Source organism: Pholcus phalangioides, unplaced genomic scaffold (assembly GCF_987345545.1).
Source record: "Pholcus phalangioides strain wild (caught in Gottingen) unplaced genomic scaffold, Ppha-v1.0 ptg000010l_1, whole genome shotgun sequence".
Lineage (NCBI taxonomy): Eukaryota > Metazoa > Arthropoda > Arachnida > Araneae > Pholcidae > Pholcus > Pholcus phalangioides.
Window position 1 is genome coordinate 37,932,500 of NW_028301603.1, and position 18,296 is coordinate 37,950,795.

An 18,296-nucleotide genomic window follows, 5' to 3' on the forward strand; every position below is an offset into this window, starting at 1 on the left:
TCTTTTATTAATTCTAAAATATTTTCTTTCATTAATTCTGGAATTACCTTTCATTAATACTGAAATGATCTCCCATTAATTTTTGAATTATCTCTCATTAATTTTGGAATTATCTCTTTCATTAATTTTAGAATTATCTCTTTCATTAATTCTGGAATTCTCGATTTTTCATTAATTCTGGAATTCTCGATTTTTCATTAATTCTGGAATTCTCGATTTTTCATTAATTCTGGAATTCTCGATTTTTCATTAATTCTGGAATTCTCGATTTTTCATTAATTCTGGAATTCTCGATTTTTCATTAATTTTGAAATTAATTTCATTAATGCTGAAATGATCGCCTTCATTAATTTTAGAATTATCTCTTTCTTCATTCTGGATTTATCTTTTCCTTCATTCTGGAATTATATTTTCCTTCATTCTGGAATTATATTTTCCTTCATTCTGGAATTATATTTTCCTTCATTCTGGAATTATCTTTCATTAATGCTGAAACTATCTCTTTCTTTAATTCTGGAATTCTTTCATTAATTTTATTATTATATCTTTCATCAATGCTGAAATTATATAATTTCATATAAAATGTGAGATCTCACATTTATTCTAAAATATTTTCTTTCATTAATTCTGGAATTACCTTTCAATAATACTGAAATTATCTCTCTCATTAATTTTTGAATTATCTCACCGATGCTGAAATTATTTCTTTCGTTTATTGCTTTAAACTCCTCTTTATGCAGTAAGAAAATAACGAGGGATTATATGTGTTTTTACAGAGTCACCGATCTTCCGATGAATGATGTTGTGGGACATCATTCTCAGCATTGCCAAGGTGGTGACCACTGACGTCATACTCTCTCCAGAAATATAAGCTGGATGACAATAAGTCAAAATCATCCAGCTTACATTACTGGAGGAAGCATCCAACCGCCGCGACGGCTGACACATCGAATGCAAGGAAGTCACGTGACTCTGTGAAAACACCACTGAGCTATAAGTAAAGCTCAGTGGAAGTGGAACTTAGTGGCTCAGTGGAAAAAACAGTTCGTGTCTGACAATTTGCCCATAGAAATGTACAGTTCGGTCTCTAAATATTGCATTTTAAAGATAAAAAAAAAGGATAGAGAATAATTTCTTTCGTTAATGCTGAAAAATTTCTTTCACCAATTCTGGAATTTTCCTTCATTTTGTAGTTTTCTTTCATTATTTCTGAAATTATATCTCATTAATTCTGGAATTATAAGAACTATCTTTCATTATAATTAGGGTGACCATACGTCCCGTATTTCCTGGGACAGTACCGGTATTTTCTGTTTTTCTTGCCGTCCCGACTTTTTAGCAAACGCGTCCTGGTTTTTTCCGTATTATACAAGAAGCCTACTTGGATTTTTTTTTTCAACTATTTATCTATAACAAGATTGAAATTATTTTTCAACTAATAAATTGTTGTATTGTAATAATTACAACTATAAATAAGAACATCCACATTTGTCTTGATGAACGTTTTTTTATTGTGGAATTCATTTTAATCCACTACAATTTGCAGTAATGTTTCATTTCCCGCCATTGTGATTTTCCCGTAATTTCAGCAATATTTGGCAACTTTGTTTGGTTTTGGCATCATTTTTGGCAATAATTGGCGATGTCCCGTATTTGAAATGCCAGTTTCCGTATTTCTTTTGAGAAAATATGGTCAGTTTAATTATAATTTAACCTCGATGGTCGTCTGCTTCTACCAAGGTCGTTCGTTTGTTTGCATCTCCTTATGTACCTAAAACATAACTGAACTGTGGATCACAATATTCAGTTCAGTTTTTTGGCTTAACTCATAAGGAACCAGACTGAACGAGGTCGTCTGTTTTTTTCTTGAATGAGCTTCACCTTATAAATTGTTATTATTTGTTGTGTAAGATGGCAGCAGCAGTAGTAGAATAGAAAAGAGGAAAACATACCTGTCGTCTGCTTCCACCAAAGCTATTTATTTTGAACGCCTCCGTATGTACCGGAAAATTAACTGAACGGTGTATTAGAATATTCAGTTCAGTTCTCAGTCTTCTATTACAAGGAACTTGACTGAATGAAGTATTCTACTTTTCTTAAAAATTAAGCTTCACCTGATAAATAGTTACTATTTTCCATATAAGATGGCAGCAGCAGTCGTAAAATAAAAAGGGGGGGAACATTTCGCCTGTCGTTTGCTTCTACCAGAGCTATTTGTTTTGGGCACCTCCTTATGTACCGAAAAAATAGGGGAACCGTGAATTCGAACATCCAAATAGATACTTTAAGGGGGCCACGGAAGAAAATGGAGAAAGGGGCCATAACAGGTATTTTGGAGGGCTAAAGACGGGTTTTCCTAGGAATAGGTGTTTTGGGCCGCGTGAACCGAACAGTATAATTTCGCGTCGGCAGCAACGTGTTACATAATCACGCTTCTTGTTTGTGTTTTTCTAGCGGAGCGCATCAGATCAGGGAGCCTATATTATAATACATATATGGCCTTGGTATCAGCTACTCTGTCGTCTGCATGCTCCGGTTTGAAGGGAAGGGAAAGAAAACACACAAAACTGAAGAGAACATCGGCAAAACCACGGCGCACGACGCATTTGACTCCTCCAGAAGCAGTCAGCCAATCACGCCCGACGTGAAGCGCTGTCGTGAAGCGTATTGCGCTCTGTAGGAAAACAGTCATGCTGTTTTTCTTATTGGTGAGTGGACGGCGTGCCACGCTGGGCGAATCACGTTGTGCGCGACACAGGAAACCTGCTCCTAGGAAAACCCGGCTTCGCGGGGAAAGCCCATAAACTGAACTGAATAAGCTGCTCAGTTATTTTATTCGTGCATAAGGAGACGTCCAAAACGAAGTACCTCGGATGAAGCAGAGGACAAGTGAAAAGATTGATCCACACTGTAGGCGCTGCCATCTATTCGCAAAAAATAGAGATGATTCAAGTGGTGATGATAAAATTGTTCTTCCAAAATTACAATATCAACACGGATGACTGTTTGTTCCGATTTTGAACATCATGCAAGGTACAATTGACTGGATATCAAGCAAAGATGGATTTCGGAAAGAAAATTTACATTCCTCTGAGGAGAATCGAACCACCAACCCCTCACTGTTAGTGGTTGATCTCCCACTCGTCCTCACTATTCAGTTTCTCTTTTATAGCGCTAGGGAGCACTACTCAGACTGGTTTTTTTTTTTGTTGTTGACATCATCATCACTATCATAGAGTTTGTTTTTTCCCCCATCTTTTTTATGTAAACATTTGCTGTGCTTTGTTGTGTTGTCAAAAAATAAACATTACGCAGATTATTGTTGCAGCGCGTAGTTGGCGTCTTCGCATTCGTGCTTGTGTTTAAAAAAAATGGACAGTGCCAAAGAAGATAAGTTTCCAGTGCTGCTGGTTTCGCCCGAATACAAGCTTAAAAGATGGTATCAAAGTAAGTCCCTTCGTGAATTCGCCAAATTATGCCATGCTTTTCGCCAAAATGAGATGCAATTTTAATGATATCCGTTTCTCAAGTCTTTAAAAGACTCTGATCTCGATTATTATTATTTACCAGAGCGTGTCCATGAGGACCACGGTGCTCACTGGGGCACCCAAGTGTGCTCAGCATGCATATTACTCCTCGATCAAATTGTCTAGCATTACTGATTGGATTTTGAACATATGTCACAGTCATCATATGGGTGCTCTTTTGGTGGTGGACAGACACTATAAACGTTCAACATTTCCCATGTGTCCTAATCTGTGAGAACTTGATCAGAGTAAGGTCAGTGGGCCCTAGGTGCCCCTAACCAATACGCATCCCATCTGTAATACAATCGTGCAATAAGCAATAAAGTCCAATGTTTTATCCACATGATATGCTGTATGGCATGTCCACAATACACAGTACAGAGTGGCACTCCACAGTACGTAATGCACAACATTTCACAATACATCACATTATGAATGTTTTAACAACTGGTCGATGCAAAGATGAATTCAGGAAAGAAAACTCGTTTTCTCTCAACGATGGGGGAATTGGAACCCCCCCCCCCCCATCCTGGCGCGTGTCGGTTGAGCACACTAGACCAGTACGCTACAGATAGCAGAGAGTGACATCATCTTTATATAAGTCACCACCTGGTGGCAAAAATGTCAGTGTGTGTGAGCTAACTGCTTAGTTAGTCACTGACTTTACATGTGCGGTCCCATTTAGTGTGGATAAGCTCTAAGGAAAGAGGTTCGTTGCTTTTGTAGCATAGCAGTTTAGCACACTCGCTCGGCATGCAAGAGGATGTAGGTTTGATCCCCAAAGCAGAATGTTTAGCACTGTTCTGCGACGAGCCCTCGGCTGACTGGAATTGTTCTGTGGTAAAAATCCCCATACATGTAATTCATAAATGTCTTGTGACCCGCCCCTACCCTGTACATGTAATAGTGTTTTTTTTAATTTTTCTTAAAATTCTTCCAAATTGTTCTGCAGTAGCGGTAATTGTTCTGCGATGTATGTCGCTGATTTCGGCACATTCTGCTTTGGGGGGGGGGGTTTGATTTCCCAGAAAGGCAGTTGAATTTTCTTTCTCGAATTCAGCTTTGTATCAGCTGTTAATACCTTCGTATGAATAGCGGAGAGTAACATCATCTTCAGACACCATAATATGGTTACAGTGCTATACATGATGCACCAAGAGATGTGAACTTAATCTGATCAGGATCAGTGGGTTGCAAGTTTTGTGAACATTAGCCTGCATATATTTTACTGCAATCGTTCAGCATGAGCTTTTGGATTTGCATATTTTTATATTTAGACACAAATGAAAAGTTGCAAATTAAATAACACCCATCGCTTCTTATAGTTCACTTTTATACATTTTTGTTTATAGATATATTGTTACAGATATATTGAAAATTCTTTATAATTGAAATTGCCCATTTTAGGATTATACAGTGTTATATACCTCGTGTAGATGATATATAGATGCTCGGTATAACTATAAATCCTTCTATAATGATATTTTTTCCAATCTTGCATGGAATTGACTTCAGATCAGTGTATGCCAGAAGGAGCAATATTGCTCCCTCAGAGTGTAATAGAACATAAGGGGGGAGGGAATAATAGTAATGGACAATGAATGAATGTATTTCAGAACTCTTCCATCAGAGTTATCTCCTCCAGCCCAGCTTCGTAAATATCTATATCCTCCCTCGGTTTCAAACCTGGGACCATGACAGCAACCTTCATGGTGGTAGACTAACATCTTACCACCACACCACTTGGGTGCTGAAGTTGTAGCTCAGCTTCGTGGTAGAGTCTGGATCACCATTATTAAGTGAAAAAAATTAATTAATTTAAAAAAAACATAAACATATATATATATACTAACATACAAAAAAGTATAACTATACATTTCCTTTGACATTGGGTACTGTGGCAATTAACAGATGTTTGCTATGGCAACAGATGAGATGAGGTTAGAAGTTGTTCGAGAATGCTCCAGGGTTTCGTTAGTAGAAAGTACTATTTTATTAGAAGTACTTAGAGGGCCTGTGCCATATACATAAAATGCATAGGAATTCTCATTGTATAATACAAAATGTATACCGGAGCAAGTCGTCTTTGCTCAGAAATCTTGTAGGTGAACAAATGAGATTGGTTGGTGTTGATAATTTCCCTACTAGAAGCCAGCAACTGCTGATTGGTTTGAGTTCGCTCACTCTGGTGAATCAGATGAAAGTGTAGAAAATATAAATATTGTGTGTGGGGAAATATATACAATTAAGGGAGGGGACCACTCTTGCCATCTCGCTTACCACCTTCATTCTGGAGCATTATACAACAATATGAGTATACGTGTGCATTGGGTATATGAAATGCATGGAGAATTAAAAGGAAAAAGAAATAAAACACAAACATGCATGCATATGCAGCAGGTCTCGCTCACAGTGCTTCCCAAAAAATAAATAATAATAATAGGAGAATATTCTTGGAGAACGTTAATATTCTCCTGGATGTAAAAAATGAAGAATAATCAAGAATATTCATTTTTATTTTAAATAAGAATTTTTTTCTTTTATTAATTTTATTTAGGTTATGAAATATAAATCAGTTTTCATTGCCTAAACATTTAAAACAACTCAATTTTTGGCATAATCACCTTCTTCAATGGCAATTTTTAGTTCGAGAATATTCTCTTGGTTATGATGAGAGGTTTTAAAGGTTTGGTTGTGAAGATTTTAGAAACCTTATGATTAAAACTTAAAAAAAATTGTTTTAGAATTAGATAAATTTTGAGAAATAAGTTCAAAACAAAAAAATTAAACCAAATTTGATTGATAAAGGAACCTATTCTTATATAATCACCTTCATTATAAAAAGATACAGAACTGTTGTTTTCTTCAATGTACGTACACTTAAATTCTGTATCACTCATGTTTCTTTAAAAGTTGTGTAATTCATCCATTTTGATTTAATTTTCTCGCTTTCAAACTTCAATATTATGGACTGTAAACTTCAATATTCCTGTCTTCTTGATGGGAAGAGAGATGGTGACAGAGAATATTCTCTCAAAGGACTACTACTATAAATTCTGTGGTGTTTGGTCAGAACATGATAACTCCGAAATCACATTTTTGAGATATAAGCATTTTCATTGTCATTTAATCAAAAATAAAACATACAAACAAATACAAATAGAAATATCATACATCAGCATGTTTTTTAGCCGTCTGCACGTATTTGTGCATTTATCTCACTTCTAATTAGTTATAATTAGCAAGACTTTTAGATTGAAAAGCCATTTTTTGGAGATATCATGTTCTGACCAAACACCACAGAATTGCTAGAGAATATCTGTATCGAAAATAATAAGAATTATTCTCAAGTTATTTATAGAGATTATATTTAACATAGGCCTCTAATACATGTTATTACAAATATTCCTGAGAATACTCTCTGGAAGGACTCCTATAACTGAAGAATATTCTCATCAAGGAGTTTATTCTCTGGAAAGACTAATATTAATAACTGGAGAATAATTCTTATTAGTTTCGATAAGAATATTCCCCAGTAATTTATAAAAGTATTCCTTTCAGAGAATATTCTCCTCATCGAGATATCCTCGATGAGAATATTCTCCTAAAGATTATTCTCGAGAATTTTGCATCTCTAAAAAAGGGATACCTCAATGAGTATTAGTAAAACTTCAGACATTACGAAAATAAGTTGTACTAAGTGAGAATAGTAATGGACACAATATAGAATCCTATGGGATCACTCAGGAGGAAGGGGCATTGAGGAAAAAATTTCTGTGTGTGTGGGGGGGGGGGGCAAAAAACGTTTTGGAAACCACGCTTTAGATTTATGTTAAACTCTCTTAATACAACAATACAACAATAGCTCGTGCTACTATAAATCTCACTGCAACAATATATTTTTAAAAGATTTTGGAACCGCTGCAGCAATATTTTTTTTTGTATCTTACTCAAAATAGCTTATGATATGTTTTTAAACTTGCCACCTGTTCTTTGTTTTACCCAGGAAGTCAACATGGGTATTTTGCACCCGCGATTACCAAAACTGTTAATGATGTTAGTATTTCTACTCTTTATCTCTTGTGCATAAAAGTATAATGCGGTAAGCCCCCCTTTACAGGGGCAAAACATCTAACTCAATTTTGTGTTTTATTTATTTATACATCTCAGCAGGCTGAGCCCAATTACAGAGATGGGAAACACACGGACATAAGAATACGAAAAATACAAGTAATGAAAATTAATAGAAAAGCAAATAATAATAATAATTCATCGAATTTACACGTTAAAAATAAAATCGTCAACAAACAAAATACAAAAATATATACGCGCAACGGAAGCACACATTGAGAATTCAATATGAGGAATTTGGACAAAACGTCCAAAATAAAGAATGAAAACCCGAAAATAGATGAGAAAACAAGAAAATATATACAGATTCATATAGCACCTATTAGAATATGGAATCCTTGAGAAAAATATCTGGGAATTCACCCGTAGTATAATTTTTGCTGCATGCTCGCAAAATTGGTGAAGCATTTAAAATGTTCGTGCTTGCACGAGGTAAATAAAAAACATTTCGGGAACTATGAACCCATCGCTTGCGAGATGGCACGAAGATATTAATTAGGCTCGTCACATAATAGTCATCGATTCTGCCGTGAAGAACTTTATGAAGAATGATAGATCTCGCTTTGTACGTCTGCTATCGAGGGATGTCATTTTGAAAAAAGGGAGAAGATCCGAAGTAGGCGCATCTGGGGCGCACACACCAAAAGTCTTCCGGAATAATGACCTCAAAAACTTTTTCTGTACACGTTCAATACGTACGCTCGTCACTGCAGGAATATGGCCCCGTATCACTGAGCCATACTCAAGTGAGGGTATGTGTCAAGTTGACACATGCGAAATACAGTCGTACCATCGCTGGAACTGAGGTGAATGGCCCAGACGATCTTACGAGAAAGTCAAGTGACTTGTTGGACTTCGACAAGACACTTTCCCGTGAGCGCTGAAGTTCAAATCACTCTTGAAAATTACACCTAAATCCATTACCATGCTCTTTCTTTCTATAGCTGCTGTATCTACTGTGTAATAGTAAAGCAATGGATGTAATTTTCGCGTGAATGAAACGGCACTGCACTTTGAAACATTCAGACCGAGACACCAATCATTCAGATGGAATATATCATTTTGAAGAGCCTAGCAGTCTTCTGTGGATTGAATTGATCGATGAAATTTTAGGTCATCCGCGAACATGGGGCAAGAGCTATTTTGAAGATACAACGATAAGTCATTTACAAAGATGAGAAAAAAGCAACGGACCAAGATTGGACCCCCTGAGGAACACCAGACGTGCTTGTATATGGTTTAGAAAGATGTCCTGATGGCAGCCTAACAATGTTTGTTCTGTCACTCAAATAGGAAGCGAACCAAGCTACAGATTCATTTGACAAATAAAGTTGCGATCGTAATTTCGTTAAGAGTACATGATGATCTACTCGATCGGAAGCCTTTTCAAAATCTGTGTATATGGTGTCGATCTGTTCCCCATTGTCAAGAGCAACCGACAGATCATGTGTGAAGTTCGCAAGGTTGGTTACAGTTGAGCGTTTGCGAACAAAACCGTGCTGAAACGGACTCAATGAAGGCACAAAGTGATTATACAGTTTTCATAAATCAATGATTCTAGAATTTTGACGAACGAACTTAGAATCGAAATTGGTCTGTAGTTAGTTACATTGGATGTATCGCCCTTTTTATGAATGGGAACTATGCTTGCCAATTTCCACGACGAAGGGAAGCAACATGTACTCAATGATTTATCTATACAAGATATACGGAAGACTGGATGTTGTGAAGATATTTATTATTTGAGATGTTAATTTTTTAAGGAAGGAAAAAACTCATCTCTGCCTCTACCGGTAGAGGTTTTTTCCTTCCTTAAAAAATTAACATCTCAAATAATAAATATCTTCCCAACATCCAGTCTTCCGTATATCTTGTATTAACAAGTGGAGAGCGACATTCATGTCAGATTTATCTATATATATAAAATTGATTTTCTGTGTGTGTGTGTATGTTCTCTATACAAATCTGCAATTTTAGATCGATCGTCGCCAAATTTTGCATATATACCAAATGGGACCCGACTTGAACGATAGGCTACTTTAAAATTTCGTCAGACCAGGGCAAATGCCCCAAATGGGCAAAAAACCGTAGGGCAACAATGGTTTTTGGGCCTCAACAATCACTTTCCGAACGTTTACTTTGGTTACCGTGGTTCCCTAGCAATGCGTTTAAGACGTGTATATGCCTTTACAATGGTTTGTCGTTTCTTTAATGCTGTACGTATATGTATAATATTTATGCCTTTATAAAGGTTTGCCACTTTATTCAATCCTCCCAGTAATGAGAGCTTTTTGAATAGACACCATCATCAGCATCACTTTGAGGGTAAGGCAAAGGATGATGCCCCATAGAAATCAGTGTTAAAATTGCCGATTTTACTGTAGAAATGCTGAAATTTTGTGGAGTTTTCTGTCACATACATAATTTTAAAAATTGTATTGAATTCTAGATTTCTGAAATATTGAGTTCGATTAGAGATATACGAAGCTCAGGAGATCAAATATGAAGTAATTAGCCGGACCTACTTTTGAGTTGGACATTCATGCAATAACATTGATTTCAACTTTTTATTTATATCTTCTCAAGCAAAAATTAATGTCTCCGTATTGTCTTTTGATATTCAACTGCATAAATTCATAGGTTAGGATGTTTTAAAATTAATTATGGGCCCGTAAAGTACATCGAAGAAATTCCACAGCTTCAATTAAGCATTTTCGAAAGCTGAAGCAGGCAGAGATGGATAACTTGAAGTTCGGGGGGGGGGGATCGAAATACCTAGCACCCCTTAAAAAAGAAAAAAAATATATATTCGTTTCTATGTTTGTTTAAATCTAGATTTGTTTATTTCATGAAGTCGCGCAGGAAGTCGCCATATTGGTTAACTTAGACACGGTTTGCATGTCCCTCAAAGAAAGAGGGAGATATCACGTGATCCAAAAAAGCCTCATTGAAAAAAACCCGGGCAACGCCGGGTGTTATAGCTAGTTAAATATAATAGTTAACGGACGTGCCAGTAATTCACCACCACCTTTGACTACGTAAGCCGGAATACCATCTGGACCGATGGCCCAGGATGACTTGAGCTTCCTTATAGCGCATAAGACGTCAGCTTCCTTAAACTGTATATGGGCGAGATGGAAGAGGTCAGTTTCAGCCAAAAACTGCCCTTGTGAAATCGACTGCAAAGAAATATTTCTATTCGTAAACATTCAAAGTAATCCGCGAAGGCATTAGCGGTTTCTTGGCCAATTGAAGAAGTAGAGCCATTAAAGTGCATTGTGCTTGGAATAATGTCGCGTTTTCGTTTGGACTTTATGAATTTGCCAAAACAATGAAGGATCCCGTTGAAGACCATCTTCAATATGTTTTAAGTAGTTCCTATATGCAGTTTGAATCTTTTCTTTGCATGAGCGTCTGGCCAAACAGAAGTGAAGTTTTGACTCCACACTCCCGGTACGAAGATATTTTTTCCTAGCTTGATGTTTTATGGCTATGCTGTGAATGATTTCACTGTTGAACCATGGAGGGAATTTACGTCGAACATTACGTCGTCGTTTTTGTGGAACACAAGAGCCGAGTACCCGATGCAGACTCTCATAGAATAGACTCACCGCAGAGTCAGCGTCATTAATGTGAAGGAGACTGTCCCAATTCAAATTTCGTAGTAAGTGGTACGGCTCAACAAAGTCGGCCTTACTGAACTGATAGGAAGTTATTCCACGATTTCTTATGTATTTCGCCTGGCATAGCCGGAAGAAGCTGTGAACACTCGGAATAGGGGGGATAAGTCCTTTTTCTGTGTCCGCCTTTGGTTTTCTGGAGTAATGTGCAATGAACATTAATTCTAAATCTAGCGGTCTAGTGTTAGTTCTAGCGATAGTTCGAGTGATGAATCGCCTACTGTTGATGATAGTGATGTCGATAATAATGTTATTTTAACTAGTGATGTAGTGGATGATAAGTGTAGAAATAAAGGGAGCGGAGCGACGGAAAAAATAAACGTGCCCGACAAGGTGAATGAAATAGGAGCAGATGGAACCCCAATTGGGGATGTAAATTGTTTTTATCATGATATTTTGTATAAGTTAAGAAATCAGCGAATGCAAGAATGTACTACAAAATTTTTGGGGGCGCTCCCTGATTCTCATGTAAGGGACGCTCCGGGTTATTTTGCCCTAACTATTTCCCAGAAATGTGAAAATTTGGGGGGTGAGTGTTTCAAAGAAATCATTGAAGGTTATGATATTGATGGTTATGCAAAAAAGATAAATGATTGAGACAAGATCTGTGTCTGGGACCGGAGGGGCCTGGATGTATGGCGTATATACAAACTCGAGGGTAACGCAGTTAGGAGGCTAAAATTCAGGAATTCCCTTCATACTAGCCTGAAAAAGTTCTTTCAGTTTACAGCTGATAGACCGACTTGTTGTTTTGAGCATGAAGGGGGTACCAAAAAGGTGGACCCCCTGGCTCGGGATACGAAGAAGGAGAAAAAATTGAGGGAATCTAATATAATAAGGATCCTGGGAGTATAGGGGCAGATAGTCAATCAAAACGGAATGATCCTGAAGTACATGGTGCCGAAGAGGGTTCGAAGGGCAGTAATGTCGATACCTCGGAGGAGGGGGAATACTGGCAGGGCCCTCATGAAGAAGGAATGGGTCCCGCCGATAACTATTACTGACTACGCATTGTAATGATTTAGCGAGGAAACTCAGTACTATTTGTGAGGATAAATTTGAGGCGAAGGCAGTATCACAGGAGGTAAATCTGGTATGTCGAAATATGACAGATTTTTTGGCAGTTAAGAACTTCCTTATTACTGAGGGTTTTAAATATTTAGTACACAACCTACCAAAAATGAAAGGAATTTGAAGGTAGTGATTAAGAGATTTAAAAAAAATGTTAGAAGGGAGGATTTAGAAGAGGCCTTTGGGAACCTGGGCTTCGAGATAATTCGGTTATATCAAATGTACAGTTTGAGGACAGGTGAAGGGGAGAGAAATAGGTCTCCACTACTGATTTGACTTGTAGAGCTCCCACGATGTCAGAAAAGTAGGGAAATCTTTGAGATTATTTGGTTAAATTATCTTAGTGTACGAGTGGAGCCCTATAGGGGAAAAGGGAAGATCCCACAATGTTTTAGATTCCAATCCTGGTTTCATACGTCGAATTTCTTCTACCGGGACCCCCGGTGCGTGAAATGTGAGGGCCCCCATAACTCGTCCGATCGTGGTACTCGAAGGGGTGTGGACCCAGATAAGTGTGTTAATTATGGTGGACCTCACACTACGAATTTTAGAGGGGGCCCCTGGGCCTAGGAAGTACCCCGGACAAAAATGGATAGAAAAAGTTGTAGAAGGGATAAGCCTGCCTCGTGCGGGCCCTGTGGTGCCGGACGCGGATCTTGATGCAGAGAATTTAAATTTAGAGGAGGGAATAAATCCCGATATATTTGAAAACAGTAAGTTTAAGAAAGCTAAGAAAAGAGTGACGAGTGTTAACTATGCTGGTGTAGTCCGGGGAATAAATAAAAAGGATGTGGAGAGAAATGTGGGTCCCCCGATGTGAGGTTAGACCCCCATTGGAGATTAAAATTAGAGAACTGAGTAGGGATGTTTCTGAGAAATTTCTGAAGCTGGTGAAGATGAAATATTTGTGCCAATTAAGGAAATATTCCAATTAATGGTTGTTACCCTTATGGAAATTCAGAGGGCGAAAACAAAGGTTGAGAAGGAAAACTTTTTTGTTGAATCGTTCTTGACGACGGCTCAGGAGATCTTCTCTAGACTACTAGGGGCTGGATAATTAATTTTTACTGTATAATTGTAACTTTTTAATTGGACTAGGGTTATATTTGTTTTTATTGCTTTAGTTTTACTATGACCAAGGCTTTGGCCGTGTTTTTAATTGGTCCTTGGGGGGGGGGAGCTTTTTGGAGAGCGAGTGGCGGAATGGGTACTTTCTTCTGGTTTTAGAGATTGGGTTTTTAATTTGAGATTTAATTAATAATAATATCTAAATTGCTCATTGCTGTGCTCTGGTGCCGTCAGTGGATGCTGGTAGGACAAAATATGATGAAAGCACGTACTAACGTGCTAGAAGTGGTCGAGAAAAGGATTTTGCAGATTACCCGAGTATTCTATATGCCTCCGAAACAAATTCCTTAGTCCGACATGTTTGAGTTTTTCCTAATTAAATTGATCAAAATTTTTCTTTCCTTACACGGAAACACACTACACAAATAAACATTCAAGCACAGCCTTGTCTTTTCATTTCTTCATCGGCCCAAAAGGGCAGCTTTTAAGTTGGCCGTTTGCCCCGACGAGGCAAGGTATCAACGAAAACTTTGCATTCTGGTCTGGTCAGACACACACACACAATTCTATTGCTTCAGGAATATTCATGCAAATTTCCAAGTTGTTCTGACGAGTGGTTCTTATTTTTCTGCGTTTTAAATTCAGGATTTTAGTTATAATCATCCCCTATATATCGTAAATCATCGATAATTAATCTGCATTAATTATGCTTCATTAACACATTAACCTCTTCACTCTCGAATGTGCCATAATCATTTCTCGGCGATTAAATAATCTGGGTTTTTATGCGTGGAAGCCTGTACAATGCATTCCGCTTCGGGAATATTATCTTCGAGAAAGATTACGTTGGAGTAATAGGCGTATTCGCGCGTTGGGATCAGCACGAGTGGTCAAGAGTCTCATGTCTCTGATGAATCGTGCTTCAGCATTAACAGTCATTCTCGACACCAGCTAATGTGAAGATGCTAAGGAACTCGTTACCATCAGCAGAATGCCCAGGAAATTGACCGCGAGTAATGGTGTGGGTGGGTATCATGCACAATGGCAGAACTCGGCTCCATATCTTTGATGGACGTACCGTAAAATCACAGCGGTATTGCACCGAGATTCTCCTGGGTCATGTCCGTCTTTTGCGCGGTGCAGTTGATCCAGACTTTCTGTTCGTGGATACAATGCCCGTCCGCATAGCACAGATAAAGTGAATGGCACACTAGAAAGGGAAGATATTGAGCAAGCGCCATAGTCTGCATTATTGGATGTCTATTAAAGATGTGCCAAGTTTCATTGTTTAAAAAGATGTCTGTCATTAGGTATGACGAGAAATAACATTGGTCCTTAGCAACTGTCAAGTAGTGTATTTACCACTCATTTCTATAACTGATATTGAATTCGTTTATTTATTGAAGAGTCTGTCCGCATTACTCAAAGATCGAAGACCCCCCCCACCCCCCCAAAAAGAAAATAGAAAATTCTTAAAACGCCAGTTTTTCTTTCTCTTTCTTTAACCCTTTAAGTGGTTTTTAAAATTTTCCTGATCCGCACTATAACTGCCACACTGGAAATCACTAAACCCTCTACAAATTGCCACCCAATTTCAAGAATTTTTTTTCCGATTGTGAAGCTGTTAAATGCTTCCCCCCAACTGGAAACCAAGAAAATTGACTCCGCCTGTTGCTTCCATTTCCCTCACTATGATGCAAAGACACCTGCCATAAAGTGTGTGGTTTCCTAGGAAGATTAATATATTTTTTGGAAAATATATTCTTTTGCATTATTTATACCGAGAGAGAGGGGAAAAACACTATCTCTTTCTTTCTCTTTCCCTTCTATTATCTAACTCTGAACAAAAGCTTATTCCTCCCATTGGCAGTTGATTGATTGGATGGGGGGCTGGAAAACATGACTGTAAAAACAACTTCAACGACTATTTGGACCTGTCGATGCAGAAATAAAAGCGTTTTAAGAACCCGAGATACTTCGGGGTGACTGAAATAAAGCAGATCAAGTTTGACGAGCAAGTTTCTTATAGCTCGGGATTGCCACTGTAAGGGTTAAGAATTGAACTGAGGATGGCGCTTATCATCGCACATGCTTCTGGTAAAAATTAGTCTTAGTACTTTTTGTAAGGGGCCATTCAAGTATCACGTAAGCAGCTTTTCAGCCATTTTCGACCCCCCCCCCCCCGTCAACAAAAGTCAGCAAAACACTGACCCCGCTCCCCCCCGTGTCAGCAAAATTTCGTCAGCAGCTTAGAATATTTCATATCTTCAAAAAGGGGTGGTTGATGACGTAAGCAACCTTCAAACCCCCCCCCCCGTCATCAAAAGTCAGCAAATCCGACCCCCCCCCCCGATGCTGACTTAATACTTGAATGACCCCTAAACAATGGACACAGAAAAATCAAATCTTCCCCTTTCCATTTTTAGACTTTTCATTGATCATTTTTGTCGCACCACGGTCATTTTCTGCATTTTCTGCTAATTAGACCGGGACCTACAATTTATTGCCGATCCCTAACGGCAGGCTTGTTTTTTATACTCATGGTGGAATACCTGCGGTAGCAATTTTTTCTGTGGTCCTGTCGCCGTTTTTGTTGTACCCCTTGTGTCAGGAAAGGTTTCTGACAAAGGTGAGCCGGGTATCGAACTCGGGACACCTCTAAACATCCTTTGGTACTTTAGGCGAGTATCTTATCGACCTGGGCTACCGCGCCCTTTAGACTTTTCCACTATACACATGGAATATTTAACGATTTAATTCGACTTTTGCCTCTCCCAGTGACTTGGTGGGCCGTGATCTTCCAGGTCTTATTTTTCCGGAATTCAAAAAACAGATTACACAGATGGTTCCAAACGTCTGAACAAATTGTGTTGGGGAAAAACTTACCGATTAGTGGAGAAAGGTTGACGAGTCAACACAGCCATGGAAGTGAGGAGTGATATAATAATTCAGAAATGAATTTTAACTGTTCACTTGGTCGGCTGAATTACTTTCAAAATACGAAATTCTATGCAAGTAACGTCTGAGAGAATCAACTGCTATAAAGATAAAAAATAATAATACCACGATAGAGAGGAGTTCTGTTCATCCGCTAATAGCCTGCCTATACATGTATATTGGATCGAAATAATCTTTAAGACGTTTTAATGCAGAATAAGCAACAATTCTCAAAAATTTTATAACCTGACAGAGCAAAAAATTTAAATTCGTTTATAAGGAGAAGTTCGCTATAATAATTTTACACCCGATTAGAGCTGTCTTTATAACCAGGGCTAAAAAAACCCGGTTTTGTTGGGGGGCAAAATATGTATATAAATATTTTTTCAAATAAAAATTTATTTGGAGCTTTATGTAACTAAAAAAATTGCAGCATATTGCATTGCATAGAAAAGTATATCACGCTTTCTAACCACGACGAAGTGAGCAGACGTACTTTCTTCCGCTGAGCAACCGACAGTTAAGACTAGCTGTCCAACCCAAGTGATTCCTCGGTCTGCATGTGATTAGTGGTTAAATATTTTTTCCTCCGAAGACGACGCCCATTGTGTGTGCCGAAGTGCATTAGGAGGTTTTGTATCTTTCGTGTATTTGCCTTATTCGTTGATGACTTCTTATTATATTGCATTGCTTAGAAAATATATACTAAAGTGAAAGATTTCTAACAATTTTTTGAAAGGAATAAATGAAACAGCAAACCGTTCATGTGGCAATCATACGTTTACACTCATGAATATCATGGCTATATTGTTCCGGATAATGTCTCACACAAGTCCTTGAAATGAGCAGAGAATGAAACAATTTGCGGAATGTCACAGATTTATTCCAGAACAGCTATTCACAGGTATTTACAAGAGTAGACATCTTTCGGAGAACCCACAGGAGCACTTCTGATGATCCCCGAATAAAACAGGCTGGTGGCCAACCAATTACAAAGGATTACAACGAAAGAGTCGTTGTTCCAAGGACTTTTGGAACCGAGACCAAAAGACCTTTGTCGAAAAACGACGCGTTCAGATGATACCATGCACCGAGACTAGCTGTCAGCTCCCTTCGAGAACCCACGTACCACATGAGACACCATAAGAGAGAACGAAAGCTATCCGATTATCCAAATATCCGTCTACGATGTTTTTTCATATATTATGGGGCTAAAAATTAAAATAAATTATTTATTTCGTTTGACATTTTTGAGAATATTAGAAATTCAGCTGCGTTGCTTAACTACTCCTATTATTTCAAAATAGCAACAACATGTTCAAAATATCTGATGTCTTCGGGTGGCAGACACTCGACCCTATGTTATGCACAACTTTCACCGGGGAGCCTCGGTACCTCGGAGGAAGTGTACAAGCGTTAACGTCTATGGTACGCAATCGCCGAACAAAAACAGGCTGGTGGCTCGGTGACCAATTACAAGGATTACACCGACAGAGACCAAAAGACCTTTGTCGTAAAACGGCGCGTTCGGATGACACCATGCACCGAGACTAGCTGCCACTCCCATCGAAGACCCACGTTCCACATGGACACCATAAGAGAGAACGAAAGCTATCCGAGCATCCAATTATCCGTCCACGATGTTTGTTAATAGACATTAAAATCTTTAAAATTAAGACTGTTTTTCTTGACCAAAGAAACCATGCCTGGTTCCTAAGAAATGTGGCTGCTGCCTAAATATACTTTCGATTTGCCAACCCCTGGTTTAGATTATGGTCGTGGCCTTTGGTACCCCGGATTATGTTTATAATCATGATATATTTTGTTTTTACCATCACACACAAAAGTTCGGGTATTTTAGGAGAGAAATTGCGGTATTTGA

The 18,296-nt window shown here is 38.2% G+C and overlaps 1 protein-coding gene across 2 annotated transcripts in view; it reads left to right on the forward strand.

Moving 5' to 3' along the window:
• The first annotated feature begins 3,236 nt into the window (after positions 1-3,236).
• The window catches only part of LOC149081405 (RUN and FYVE domain-containing protein 2), a 38,026-nt gene continuing 22,966 nt past the window's right edge, over positions 3,237-18,296 (forward strand). Inside the window, exon 1 of one of the 2 annotated variants that reach the window (XM_089238227.1) lies at positions 3,237-3,447. In XM_089238227.1, the coding sequence (XP_089094353.1) occupies positions 3,372-3,447 (76 nt within the window). In that variant the 5' untranslated portion in view covers positions 3,237-3,371. The remainder of the gene's footprint in view (positions 3,448-18,296) is intronic. The other variant, XM_089238226.1, reaches the window with a different exon arrangement.